At 42.7% G+C, this 14,019-nt stretch overlaps 1 protein-coding gene across 1 annotated transcript in view; it reads right to left on the bottom strand.

Moving 5' to 3' along the window:
• Positions 1-398: 398 nt before the first annotated feature.
• Gprin3 (GPRIN family member 3) overlaps positions 399-14,019 on the bottom strand; it is a 65,711-nt gene continuing 52,090 nt past the window's right edge. Inside the window, exon 2 of the mRNA XM_013351279.2 lies at positions 399-4,887. Within this exon, the coding sequence (XP_013206733.1) occupies positions 2,512-4,779 (2,268 nt within the window). The 5' untranslated portion in view covers positions 4,780-4,887 and the 3' untranslated portion in view covers positions 399-2,511. The remainder of the gene's footprint in view (positions 4,888-14,019) is intronic.

The raw sequence follows: 14,019 nt of genomic DNA, 5'->3' as shown, positions 1-14,019 counted from the left end.
TTGTCTCATGGTCACAGAAACAGAATAATTACAGTTTAAGAATTCTACTATTTTCTTCGTAAGTGGTATAGCATCTTTACATTGTAAATGCTGAAGGAACTTCTAGATGCTGAGTTCTCACTTCCTTTACGACTGATAACAAGAAATCTTTTCTATTTCTTTCTTTAATAAAGCATTTACAATATATATTTAAAATCTAATATGTATTGGGAAGGTCTAAATGGCATGTTACAAAATAATGAGAGACACAAATAACTCTCAAGCCAGTGTGTGTCACACAGATAAAGCAAGAAGAACAAGTGATGGAGGGTGAATGTGCCACAAAAGACACCGTGTGTCTCCCTGGTTAAAGAAGGTGAGGGGTTCCAGTGCTGTCTTGAAGGTCAAATGCTGGGCTGTGTCATAGGCTTATGGAACGGAAAAACTTCAAATGCAATTTTACTACGAGCGTGTCTACGGGTAGGTTCTGTGACATAAACTCCTGAACAGCTTCCCAGCTTAATGTATCCATTTGGTAAGTCATTTCCACTGCTGTTTCTAGAGGGAGCAAAGCCAAAACCTCTTTGTACCACTTTGTGATGCTTTCTAGAGTCTTGTAGAAATTAAGTATTTCGTTCTAGTACCAAAGAAAACCAAACTTAGTAATCAAACATTTCTTTAGTTTTCGATTTGAGAGGTACAACTATCACACCCAACTGAAGACTATTGATTTACTGAATCTGGGACAGATGCCTACAGCTCTCTCAGGCCTCTGCTTCATTAACTATCTAGGCATTTTATGCTTACTCTAAACCCACAAACATTATTACTGATCAGAATTCTTTCTTCTCTGTACGCGCAGCCTGCTGCAGCACTTCAGTGTAAAGGCTTGCTAGGGCCCACCATCTGGAGTGGGCTCTGTGGGCAGCTGCTCCTGGCTATGCACGGGGGTAATCTGTGTATACACAGCATGGGTGCTGACATGTGACAGAAGGCCCCAGTGTGTGCAAGATGGGAGATAGGTTAAGTCCCAGCAAAGGTACTTATACTAAAGGAGAGTTTTATGCTAAATCTCTAATCATTAATACAGCAATTTGATCAGCAATTTGACAGTAATTTCTACTTTATAAAGCATTCTTAACAGAGACCAATTAGTAGGAAACTGAAAATGTGCCTTATTAAAAATTCGTTATAAGCCTCCAAGTATAACACCGTAATTATCATTCTCCGACTCAGAGAGTGCTGTCACCGTGGCCTACTTACACACAGTCAAGTTCTCTCCTAGACATCAAAGGCAATGCAGCTTTGGTTTTTAGAGCTCAGGTATAATTTTTATATTTATAATCTACAAAATAGAAATAAATTGAAAAAAAAGCCAAAGTAGATATTTGGCCATACCCTTGCTATTTGAGTCTCTGAAGAAAAAAGAAACAGAAACCACATGGTAGGTCCTCTTTGCTGGTGAGTAATTTCAGCAAAGGCAGTTAACTGCCGCTCTGTCTTTCACATGTGTTAACAGCAACCTTCAGATCAGCACTGCCTAGAGAAAATGAATGTGCTCCTTCTCCATACTACCCCAACGTGCAAGTTACTGTTTTCACCCCAACAATGATCCCATGGTCCATGTTTATCCTGCTGTAGAAACCAGTGAGACAACATGGCCACCCAAAGCTACGATTTCACAAAGATCTCTGAAGGATGTCTCTGAAAAGTGATAAATATGGAAGAATCTAGGTTGTGCATTTAAGGAATCGGAATTCACAATTCAGAATTTACTGTTATCCTTAATTTCATGGCTCCAGTTACAGATACTTCCCCTAGAGTAAGAAAATACCATTTTAATTTGCTCAGAAAGACAGAGATGCACTTTGCTTTCAGTGTAGGAAAATGTACAGAAATTCATGTTTGGTCCAGGCAGTACTCATGTTTGGAGGCATAGCTAACCTTTCTAACTAGAACTTGCTCACATAAAAAGCTTCAGATGCTTATAGCCAATTCATATTTGTTATTATATACTTTTGACTACTTTCATTTTATCTTATTTGTCTCAGGGATTAGTTGAATTTGTTTCAGTTTTTTATGTTAAGGTTCTTATGAACTACTTAACCTTTGTGGTACTAGCATCCTTACTTCAGTAAGACTAGAACTCATCACAGTGTTGTTAAGAGTGGTTTTTGCTAGTTTTAATGTAAAATGGGTATTTTAGTGGAAATACCACCCTGTGACAGACTGAGGGGATGTACCACACGACTCACATGTAGTGAAAATGTGTTTTTATAAACAATTATGTATTAGGAAAACCTCAGTGAAGATTATTTCTTCTTTCTTCACCTCCAAGCTTTGCTTCACTTCCTGTGTTCTTTCCATGCGAAATGGCATTTTATTTATGGAGGACCAGATAGTTTGGAATAGCTAAGTCTGAAACGAAAAGAAGGACAACAAACCCCAAACAAAAGAGAAATCCAAACTCTTAAGCATTGATAAGGATAGACATAAGAAATACCACAGCTCATACAGCGGTGCTGTTTCCTTTCAGTCCAACACAGAAGATGGCGCTGGGCGGACACAGCAGTTGGGGCGCCGGAAGTTTTGCAGCATGGACTGCAGAACGCCCTGCTGTCTCCCTTTGAGCTTCTTATTTGAAGAAGAATCTGAGGAGCTAGATCTTCGAGTCTGGTCACTTTGTGTTTTAACTAGCTTCTCATTTTCCCTAATTTGTCTTTGTAAATGGTTCTGGATGGCAATTCCCAGGGACTCTGGGTCCAAGGACGCACCATACACTTCCCAGGTCATGCCCTGGTCATCCCACACGACGTCCCTGACTCGCTTGGACTGTTTCAGATGCAGCTTGGAGTCTGCGCCCATCTGTTTCTTCTTTTCTCCTGGTGTGAGCCCCACCTGGGCAGCAGCCGCGGTCACGTTGAGCTCCTTCAGGAACTCGCTGACCCGGCTGGCCCTGCGTGGGCTGGCCTTGACTGAGCGAGAAGGGGTCCTCTTGCCGGAGCCTGGGCTCGAGTCACCGGTGCCATCGGATGGCAGGCTCAGGCTTGTGGCGGTCTTGGTCTGTCTGTGTTCTTCCAAGGTGTTCTGCTGGCTCTTCCTCCCTGGGGAGGGTGCAAGATTGGCCTCTGGTCCTGTACCTTCATTTTCTTGAGATTTAGGATTCAGCAGTAGGATTTTGGCATCTACGGAGCAGGTGGTCCCAGGTGTGGGCTCTTTTACAATAAGAGGAGAAGCAGGCTTCCCATCCTTTGCACCTCTTTTATCAGTGGGGTTTGAGCTCTCTAGCTGGTCATCTTTACCGGCACCTCCACGGGAGTCAGGTGGTTTGCGGTCTGGCTGTGTTTTGTGGTCATTTGTAGTTTTCACTACAAATTCAGATGACCTGGTTTCAGAGTTCCCCAAGCCATGATTTATCCCAGCTTGACTCCCAGTCAGGAGGGAAATTTGGTCAGTGGGGCTATCTTTCTGGGAGCCAGGATTAGTTCCTGCAGGCTGCCCGGAAGTTGCCTCTTTGCTTGTTGAAGACCGCCCATCTTCTTCTGCATCCTGGTTTTGACTGGAGGCCATCAGAGAGGATTTAAAGGCTTCTCCTGGTTGATTCTCCGGTTTGCATTCTGCCTTGAAAGCTGCAGGAGTGGCAGCAGCTGGCTGGATGTGTACCTGCGGTACAATGCCGGGACACTGCCTTGGCTCTTGGGGGTCTACCATGCTGTTAGAGAGTTCCAGTAAGTGGCCCCCACTGCCTTTGCCATGGCAAACTACACGTAGCTGCTCTTGCCCATTCTCATGCTCAGGAGCAGGGATTTCCTTTAGGAACGCCGGAAGGATGCTGGGGCTAGTAGAGACAGACCTGCTCTCCACACTTGCTTGCACCTCGGCGTCTTGCCAAGCCCTGCCTGGGACCTTCTTAACCTCCCTTTCAGCATGGCAGGTCATTGTACTGGCTTCTTTGAACCTTGACGCTGCCGGAAGCTGCGCTAGCGGCGCCACTTTCTTTTCGTCCGGACAACAGGTGGAATCTCTGCTGGTGAGGGAGGATGGGGGAAGATTTTCAGATCCTTCACCCGTGGTGTCCAAGGCAGTGGCAGAGGGTTGTTTGTTCTCTGAGCATCCTCTTCTTGGTAGAGGTTCACTGGACCCCATTGTGGTGTCGCTGTTGACTTTCTGCCCTTCCCCACCAGATCTGTCTGTAGAAGGGGACGGGTGAGCCGCCGTTGCTGGATCTGAAGCCTGTACAATTCCCTGGCTATTTTCTGGAGATGGAAAATCACAGAGCATTTGATTTTTGCTGCTGCAACAGGTGACCCTGGTAGGACAATTTGACTTCTCAGGTTTCTCACTGTTTGAGTTTGCCTTTGATTTGCCCAAGGAGTTTTCAGGTACCACACAGGTGCTGCTGGTATTTGGCAGGTCACCTTGAATGGCATGGTGTACAGATCTAAGTTCCTTTTCTGCCGAAGGATTCGGGCCTGATACTGCCAGCTCCTTGCTTCCTTGCAGCTGGGAGTCATCAGGAGTGTTGTGTGTGGGTGACACTTGCCCCACTTCATGGAGGACACCCGGAGATGCCATGTCTGACTGTGTGGTCTCATGCACACAGGCTTGCATCAGGGCCTCAGCAGCTGTGCCGAGCCCAATGCTAAGTTCAGCAGGGTCACTGCCAGCGCCACTGGCATTCTTCTCTGGCTCAGCTTGTTGTGGGGAGACACTCTGCAGCTCTCCTCGACCCTCTTCCTTTCCAGACGTCGTCACTATGGAGGCTTTCGTCACTCTCAGAGACTCAGGTACAGTCCCCATGGGACTTCTTTCCAACAGCACTCCAGCGTCTGTTCCATGTATGTTTTCTCCAGGAAGTGGTCAGAGCTCAGAGAGAAGATACAGGGATGAGTCCTCTGAAGAGCCGGCCTGGGGAATCAAGCAAACGGTGTTGTCAATATACCATACCTTTGCAGGAGAAAAGAGAATAGTGAGCTACCACTCAGGATGACATAAGCTCATTAAAACCTTTCTACCTGAAGCTAGATCGGTGGTACAGACCTGTCTTTCCAGATCTCAGAGGACAAAGGCAGGAGGGTCACAAGTTCAAAGCCTGTTAGGGCTAGAGGACAGTGGAAAGTAAGCCTGGGCAAGGGAGGGAGACCTTCTCCTAAAAGCCGTGAAAAGCTCAAGAGCAGAGTAGTTCCTAGGAGGTGGTGCCCTTGACACATGTTCCTTCTCTACGACTGACAAGCAAAGGACAACAAAATCACACACACACACACACACACACACACAAAGACAACAGAAACTTCTTATATCTGTTGATATAAAAATCTACCTGAGGTAGAAAGACTGAAAAAAATATTCTAGCTGCACTAATATTATTTTGACTGGAGAGTTTCTGCTCACATTCCAGTGCTGTGCATTGGGTGAGTTTTTTAACATAACTACCTTCCATAACTCAGAAGTCGTCATTGTAATCTGATTTGTCAGAAAAATAAAATCCCACATTGCTACTGGGACTAACTTTGAGAAGCACTAAGCAGACCTGAGGAGATTAAGAATCTTTGCAATAGAGTACCCAGAAATGGGTCTGGATGTTAGGGGGATTTTAGTCTTTGAAAAAAGGGGCATCTCAAGTCTGTTAAAGGACCAAATCGAAAAGACTAGTAAAAGAGCTAGAACAGTTGTTTTCTCAACCTGTGGGTCATGACCCCTTTGGTGGTGGGCGTCAAATGACCCTTTCACAGGAATTACTGAAGACCATCAAAAAACACAGACATTTACATTATGATTCATAATACGAATATAATTACAGTTATAAAGTAACAATAAAAATAATTTTATTGTTGGTGGGCACCACAACCTGAGTAATTATATTAAAGGGTCACAGCATTAGGAAGGTTGGGAACAATTGCTCTAAAAGGAAAGAAAGGGAAGGTTTGTTTTATTAATCATATTCCAGTTGAAGAAATCCTAGATATATATACATGGACTAAAGCATTAAAATATAAGACACAAATAAAGACCATGTAAGAAGTAAAATCTAGGAGCCATCAGCGTAATAGGGCAGCAATAGTATGCTTTGTGATAAGGCACGAATTAAGGAAAACAAACAGGGCACTGGAGTGATGGCTCAGTGGTTAAGAGCACTGGTTGTTCATCCAGATGACCTGAGTTCAATTCCCAGCACCCACATGGCAGCTCAAAAGTGTCTTTAATTCTAGTTCCAGGGGACCCAACACACGTGGAAAAAACACCAATGTGAATAAAATAAAAATAAATAAACTAAAAAGAAAAGAAAATCACCAGATTGTGGTCATTTGTAAAAAAGAAAAAAAAAAAAAAAAAGAAAACAAATGGGTAGGAACCTGAAGCTCAAAACTTCCGTATAACAAAAAGTTCCATAAAATATATTTTAGATTACATACTCGAGGAAAAAAGGTTTGTGAAAATTGGAAGGCATTTGAACATATCTATATTATACCTAAAGCCCTTAAAATTTAAAGGAGATCAAATAATCTGTTGGAAAAGTGGGTAAAATAACAGGAAAGCACAGTTAATAAGAAGCCAATAACCAGTGAGCTTCAGACATGAAGGGCGAGATCATTTGTCACCAGATAAAAATGCACAGTGAGACTTGACTTTACAGCAACTGCTCTTGCAAAGGCAAATGTGCAGCAGTGTGGCCTGCAGAGGCTGAGTGGAGGAAGGATCTTAGTGATTGCCAGCACAGATGCATCTCACTCTGGCTGTTCCAGGGAAGGGGGTTAGTTGCTAAAGCACATTCCTGACCCCAAGAAGCAGACTTATCAATGGAAAGAGAAATGGCATGTTCATTCAGGTGTTATTGGTAGAGCAAAACCTGGAAACAAAGACTAAGAAAAACAGTAGGCAATATCAAGACATATTCTACTGTAAGGAATATGCAATATAACTGTAAAATAAAGGCATAATGAGGCTTCAGCTTTTCCCTTGGCAAGGATTTCCTCAAATATTGCTGTATGAGCAAATCAAGGCACAGAAAAGTGTGTGTGTGTGTTTACATGTATTCTTGTGCAAAAGATAACCAAGTACTTCATACGCATGTATACACAGGTCCATGTATGAGTATACAGATTTTAAAAACATTTAGGATGAGACCTACTAAGTATAAATCAAAAGAGATTTCCTGGTTGGAGACAGAAAGGGGAGATAGATGAGCTAGTTGGGAAAATGCTGATTCAAAGCAAAATGTATCTGATATGACCTAGGATATGCAAAATTATATACATACTTCTGTATTGGTATTTTAGGAAAAATAACTAGATATCAAGGCATGTGGATAAAGTAATAGCTCCTAAATTAGTGGTGACTGTATTAAAATTTATTTCTCTTACAAGCAGGCAGTTATTTTAAGCTAAACTCTTAATTTTGGGGGCTCTGAATTAATTCACTGGCACATCTGACCATATGATTTCTATAGGTCTCTCAAACTGTACCATTTAAGGGCGCTGCTTCTTTGCATAGGGTGGACAGTACATCATCAACAGATACTCTTAAATGAGGCTGCAAGGTCTCAAGAAAAAAAATTAAATCTGATTAGGTCTAGATTGTTTTAAATAAAGAATTTTACCATATTTTAAATAATAAAAGGAGATTTTTAGTTGTTGTTTTATTGTTGATTATGTTTCTCCCCTAATTTTTTGTGGATGATTATATAGACATAGGCAAGCTCCCACTGGCAGATTCACTATCAAATGCTCAGTCAAAACTCTCTATAGAGAATTTTATCTCTAGTAGTATTTACCTAGGGCCACTATCATGTGAAATCTAAGGATAAACCAAAGTTATTTTTCTAGCTTACTGTTGATATTACTGTGTTGAATCCATCGTCAGTCTTTGCTCTCTCTACATTGATATCATTTCTAGGAGTTCCCATTCTCCTGGTTCTCACTGGAGAGCTACCCCGTGCCATAACAAGCTCTTTCATTCTCTCACTATTCTGGATTTGTGTCTTTGCACCTTTTCTTTAATTCTCTGTCTTCCTCATCCTTAGAAAATGCCCACTGTTCTGCAAGCCCCCACTTGAATCTCTTTTTCTTTCCCAAGGCCTCTAAAGTCTTTGAGCCATGGTCTTTATCTTTTAAAGTCGTTTTAGAGACTAGTTATCTCTGTTCTTTGAATTGAAATTTTTACATACCATTTGGGAAGACAGGAGGGAGAGGATGGGTCCTCTTCCCTCCACAGGATACAGGGCAGGGTCTTATACATAAAGAGAGGTCAGATGATGCTGTTTCCCTCTAAAGTAGATACTATTAAAGGCCTGCCAAAAATCCAAAGTAATGGGATATTTTAATTTGCAGATCAAAATATTAATGAAAACATAAAAAGAGTGTTGTTAGGGGCAAGTAAGAAAACGAGAGTGTCTTGGTTATTAAACTGTGTGTGTCTATAATCCACATTTAGACTATCAAGGCTTGGATACCTGCTATGAAAAGCTGGTAGATCTCATAAAGTTAGTACAGTCTGTCTCCTGTGTTATGTGGATGGATCCAAGAAATGAATGTGCCAAGTAGAATTGTAAAACAGAAATGCCTTCAAGTTTAGCATCTGAGACTCAAAAGACTTCAACGGAAATGGCTTCACTGAATTTCCATAAGTTGTCTTATTTCCATTTTATACTTGCAGTGCTATTTTAGTGTTGAAATGTGATTCCTATAATCTGTTTTGTTAATAGATGATGTGGGAATGATTTCTTATTAATAAAGAAACTGCCTAGGCCCATTTCATAGGCCAACCCTTAGGTAGGCGGAGAAAACAGAACAGGATGCTGGGAGAAAGAAGCTGAGTCAGGGAGTCGCCATGGTTCTCCCACGCCAGACAGACGCAGGTTAAGATCATTCTTGGTAAGCCAGCTTGTGGACTACACAGAATAATAGAAATGGGTTAGATCAATATGTAAGAGCTAGCCAATAAGAGGCTGAAACTAATGGGTCAGGCAGTGTTTAAAAGAATACAGTTTCCGTGTAATTATTTCGGGGCATAAGCTAAGCTAGCCGTGTGGGCGGCTGGGTGCCTGGGGACGCAGCTCCGCCGCTCATATTTCAACAAATAGAGTTCAAATTATCCATCAATCTAAGACTAAAGAGGAAAAGATTATCCTCTAACACATGCTAACCCCTATTATTAGTAGATAAGCAATCAATACTTGTCTCAGATAATTAATAATAATAATAATAATAATAATAGACATCACAACATCCAAGGTAATGGGGCCATCACAGCATCCAAGCACCGACATACTGCCCACTTTCTCCTCCTTTCCCCACCAAACGGTAGAAGCTTCCATCTCTGCCACATCAGAAAAACAGACACTAAAGTACAAATGTATACTTTTATCATCACCCTGATTCCAGCACTTGGGAAAGTGAGGCAGGGGATTATGAGTTTCAGGTTAACTTACAGGCAAGTCCCTTTCTCAATAAAGACAAAATACAGAAAACACTAATGCCCCCCCCCCAAAGGTAGTCCCTGGACAGAATTATTTTTTTTTTCTGCAGAACCTCTCCTTCCCTTTCCCTCTCTTCTCTCTTCTTCCTATCATCTTTCTCCCAGCTTTTAATTTTTCTTGAATTAAAAAGATCTGCCATGTAGCTATTTCCTCTTAATAAGCAAGAGTTAATTGAAGCATTCTCTGGTACTAACAGGTTCTCCTTAGATGGTCTATTGCTTGTTAGGGGAAGCATTGTCTATCTAAGTGGCATAACTTCATTGAAGCTACACATGTGCGCACTCACGTACACACATATACACAAACAACTCCACACAGGAGAAGAAACCTTTCTTTTGCAAGTGACTCACAGCACTGCAAGTAGCAGAGATGCAAGTAACACTGACTACTAACTGGTGACCTTAGGGTAAGTGAGGACTGCTGACTCCCTACACCTCCAGTGTTCCTTCTGAAAACAATGGGTTCCCTGAGGACACCAAGCTCCCTATTTTCATAACCCACACTCAAAAATGCAGGTGGCAAAGTACCACAGCCCTTCATGAGGTTTTCCAAACCTGCAGTATTGGGTGATGGGAAAACCTGATGTAGGAGGGTCATCTGTCTATGTGTTACTTTCATTGGTTAATAAAGAGACTGCCTTGGCCCTTTAATAGGGCAGAAAATTAGGTGGGTGGAGTAGACAGAACAGAATGCTGGGAAGAAAGCAATGAGGCAGACGCCATGCCTGCCCGTTAGACTCATACTGGTAAGCCAAAGTCAAGTGGCGATACAGATTATTAGAAATGGGTTGAAGCAATATATAAGAGCTAGCCAATAAGAGGTTAAAACTAATGGGCCATGCAGTGTTTAAAAGAATACAGTTTCCGTGTTATTATTTCCGGGGCTAAGCTAGCGGTGTGGGAGTCGGGTGGGACATAAAGCAGGCCTGCTCGCCTCTTCACTACAGTAAAACACGAGGCAGGAGGAACAGAGAAAGCCTGTGTTGATGACCAGGAGGATGTCAGTGCATTCAAGACAAAGCCAGCATGGCTCAGACAGCTATTATCTTTGAGTAAAGCAGAGTGGCTGCTTCCCCAGACTGACACTTAGCCTATGTCATGCCTCTTTAAAGATGCCACCCCAATGTTCTGGGGACCCAAGGAAATACCTCAGTCTCTAGTTCTCTGACAGCTGATTTTAGACTTTAGGTGACTAAGACAGAAGGTGAGAATCTAGCAGTTGCCTGGCACCCACTATGTGTTTTCTGGTGACAGTCTGATACCCAATTTGGGGCTACAAAAGTGATCACTTCTATGTGATGACTGTCCGAATTGGCACCAGGTCCTGGGAATAAATCCTTTGTGCCCAGTCATTTTGGTGCCTCTTCAAAAGGCAGTTGTGGGAGTTATTTCTGGGGACAGCTCCCCCCTTCAGTTTGGTCAGTGGTCTGTTGGTTTATTGGGAGCTGGTTCTTGGATGGACTCTGATTTGCTTCAGTGCATTTTATCACAGACCTCACTTCAGAGGTTTTGTCAGAACCCGTTTCCTCACATTCAGCCTCTTCTCTTCCAATATCTGACTGATCTTTTCCCCATCACCTCTCTTGCACAGAATAACCATTCCCTTTTAGTTTAGACATATCCTGAGTATCTAATCATACAGATATCAGAGAAAAGGAAAGACCTGGCAAGCTGGCTCAGTGGATAATGGTGATTACCATGAAAGTGTGTTGATTTGAGCTCAATCCATAGACCTGCTATAGAAATGGAAGGAGAGAACTAACTCTTCAATATTGTCCTCTTATCTCTGTACACTTGTACCTGTGTCTTCATATATCATATACATTCATATACAATAATAAGTAAGAATTTAAAAGTATAAATAAATGAAGACTGGAAGCAGTGACTGAGCTTGAGTGCTTTTACGGTAGGTTGGAAAATCATGGAAGATAGCAGAATAAAGAGAATCAGCTAATGCAGGGCACTGGGAGGACGTGGTAAGGCCTCCTCCTGATCTTGTGTTTAATCCTTCTCTCTTAGGACAATGATGCTCTGACTGATGGAGTAAGGGGTGGGGGCTTTGTACAGGGAGATGTCATGACTTGTTTGAGGGAAGGGTCCAGACAGCACTCTCAGCACTTGCCACTTTCTAAATCCTTCAGCTTAGGGAAGAACGCCAGGGCACCATCCTGTGGGGTAGTGCCTCCTAACACCACTGGAAATCTTCCCATCACTGCACATAGATCTCCTTCTCAGAGGCCACAGGAAAACATCAATAAGTTAAATTTTCCTGTCTTAAAGAGAGGGAGAGAGCTTAAATGAAATAAGGTGAATACTATTTGGCCCATCTCTTTGAAGCAATAATGTGTTATTGTTATTAATTTAAAATTATCATTTAATCATTTGGTCAAAGCTTGTCTATGAAGAAACTATGCAATGTATTGCATATGGCTCAATATTTAAAAACATTTACTATATGTTCTCTCAAGCTCTCATCTAAAGATGGTCCTGTGGAAGAAACATTCTGTCTACCTGAAATCAGCACACCAATAAACCCTCCTTCTTCTTTTCAGATTTAGTTCAATACGGAGATACTTCGGTCTTTTATCAGCAAAATCAAAAACTCTGATTTCAGTAACCTTGAGAAATTTACCTTCGGATTAACTTGTGACTAAATATAAAATCAGCATTTAAAAATTCCTGAAGGTTTTTTATTTTTAATTTGAACTCTTGAGAATAAGCCTTTGCAACATTTATGTTTTCTACTTTCACCTTGTGTAATCAAGCTGACTCCTAGCACTTTCTTGGTTCGCCTCATAGATATTCACACATTGGTGTGTTTTTCTTCTTTTGCAACTCACCTTTGAAGTGCTTCAATTTTCGGCTTATTTTAATTGCAAAGATCGTGCAAAGGGGCATCTCAGGGCTAAGGGGTGGTTAAATAACACGCTAATGGAAGTCAACCTAGCATTCTGTATTTGCATTTGCATTTTTGAAATCCCATATAAGATATGATCAAAGCTACTCCCCACCCTGGTTTTTTGTAGGATATATTTGGCTGCAGTGAAGCATCACTTAGTCTTCTGTGTGACACTGTTGTCCTTGCTTCATGTCCCTTCCTGACCTGGCTGGTCCTACCGCCTCCCTCCCTGCCTCCTCCATCATTGATCTCCGCTCCAACTATCCAAGTCATTAAAATGAAGCCTTCTCCTCAGTCCAGTTTCCTATCTTCCTATCGGCAAAAGCATCTTCCAGGGGCTGAGGCAAGCCCCTCGGTGGGCAGACACTTAGGAATGACTTCTGCCTTCAGCCTGCATCAAGCAGCAGTGGTGAGGAGTCCCTCTTCTGGTTCTCGTGGATGAATGAGAAGTGTACAGGGCATCACTGGTGGTGACTTGTGAAGAGAGATGCTGTGGAAAGTGAGCAGCACAGCAAACTAAGACCATAGGGCTTCTGCTATCCAAGTCCCAGAAACCCCAGGAGAGACAAATTACCAGGAAATAGCCTGGGCCTTCCAGCTCCTTCTGTGCTGTGCAGCCCCTTTGCTCTTTGTGTCTGAAAGAATGCAGGGTGCTCTGTTCTCTGCTACTGGGAATGAGTAGGTTTCTTTTCTAGACTCAGGATCCTTGAGATTTGGCTTGTGAATTGAGATGAGAGTTAAGTAAATTTTGAAATGAGGAGACGGAGGGGGTGGGGAGGAGGGGAGAGAGGTGACAGGAGGGTAATGAAAGAAAAAAGGGAAGGGAATCAGTACACTAACATAGGCAACCTTGCTTTCCTGCTGGTAACTTGCACAAACCCTGTCTGAACTGGGCATCACTCATGAATCTCAAGGTATTTGAAAGTGAGTCTGTTGTCCGGTATAATGGGGTCTGTGCCCATGGTGCACATTCTTCTGGTCTCTGTTATGATTCAGCCACAGCATGGCTGATTCAGTCACACCATGGCTGACACTTCCAGGTTCTAGGGCTACGCATGTGCAGACAAGCCCTCGGACAGAAGTGCCTAATGGCCCTGGTATCAAAAAGGGCCCCTGGGTGACCCACATATGGCATGGTTGCATCATCTATGCATGACACAGCTGCGGGAGCCCTTGCATGCATGCCTGAGCTTCATCATATGCGTACGACATAGTCATGTCATCTCCCTGTGCACACACGCTAGGTAACCTTTAAAAGCTGGATTGCCATCTTAGCCTCCTGTACACCCACCTCACCAGGCCTATACCGCCCCCCCCATAAACTCCTAAGTGGATTTGTTGCCTGTTTCATTCTTCCTTCTCACTAGCACCAGGTAATTTCTGTCTCTCCAGGCTAAACCAGGAAACCGTGTTCTGACAATGCACCTGGAGTATGGTGTAAACACTACCCATCCTTTACAGGAACGGAAGGAGACTGCAACTCAGAATTTAGAACCACTTCAAGGCTGACTACCTCTAACTCTTCTTTAACTAAATTCGAATGAATGCTCACGATTGGCTCCTTTCTATTGTATAACTAAGGAAAGAAGACAGAAAGTATGCAGGTACACACACACACACACACACACACACACACACACACACACACACCAACAGCTCCATACATG

The sequence above is a fragment of the Microtus ochrogaster genome, linkage group LG3, assembly GCF_000317375.1.
Source record: "Microtus ochrogaster isolate Prairie Vole_2 linkage group LG3, MicOch1.0, whole genome shotgun sequence".
Taxonomy (NCBI): domain Eukaryota; kingdom Metazoa; phylum Chordata; class Mammalia; order Rodentia; family Cricetidae; genus Microtus; species Microtus ochrogaster.
This window is presented reverse-complemented; position numbering and strand designations above follow the sequence as displayed.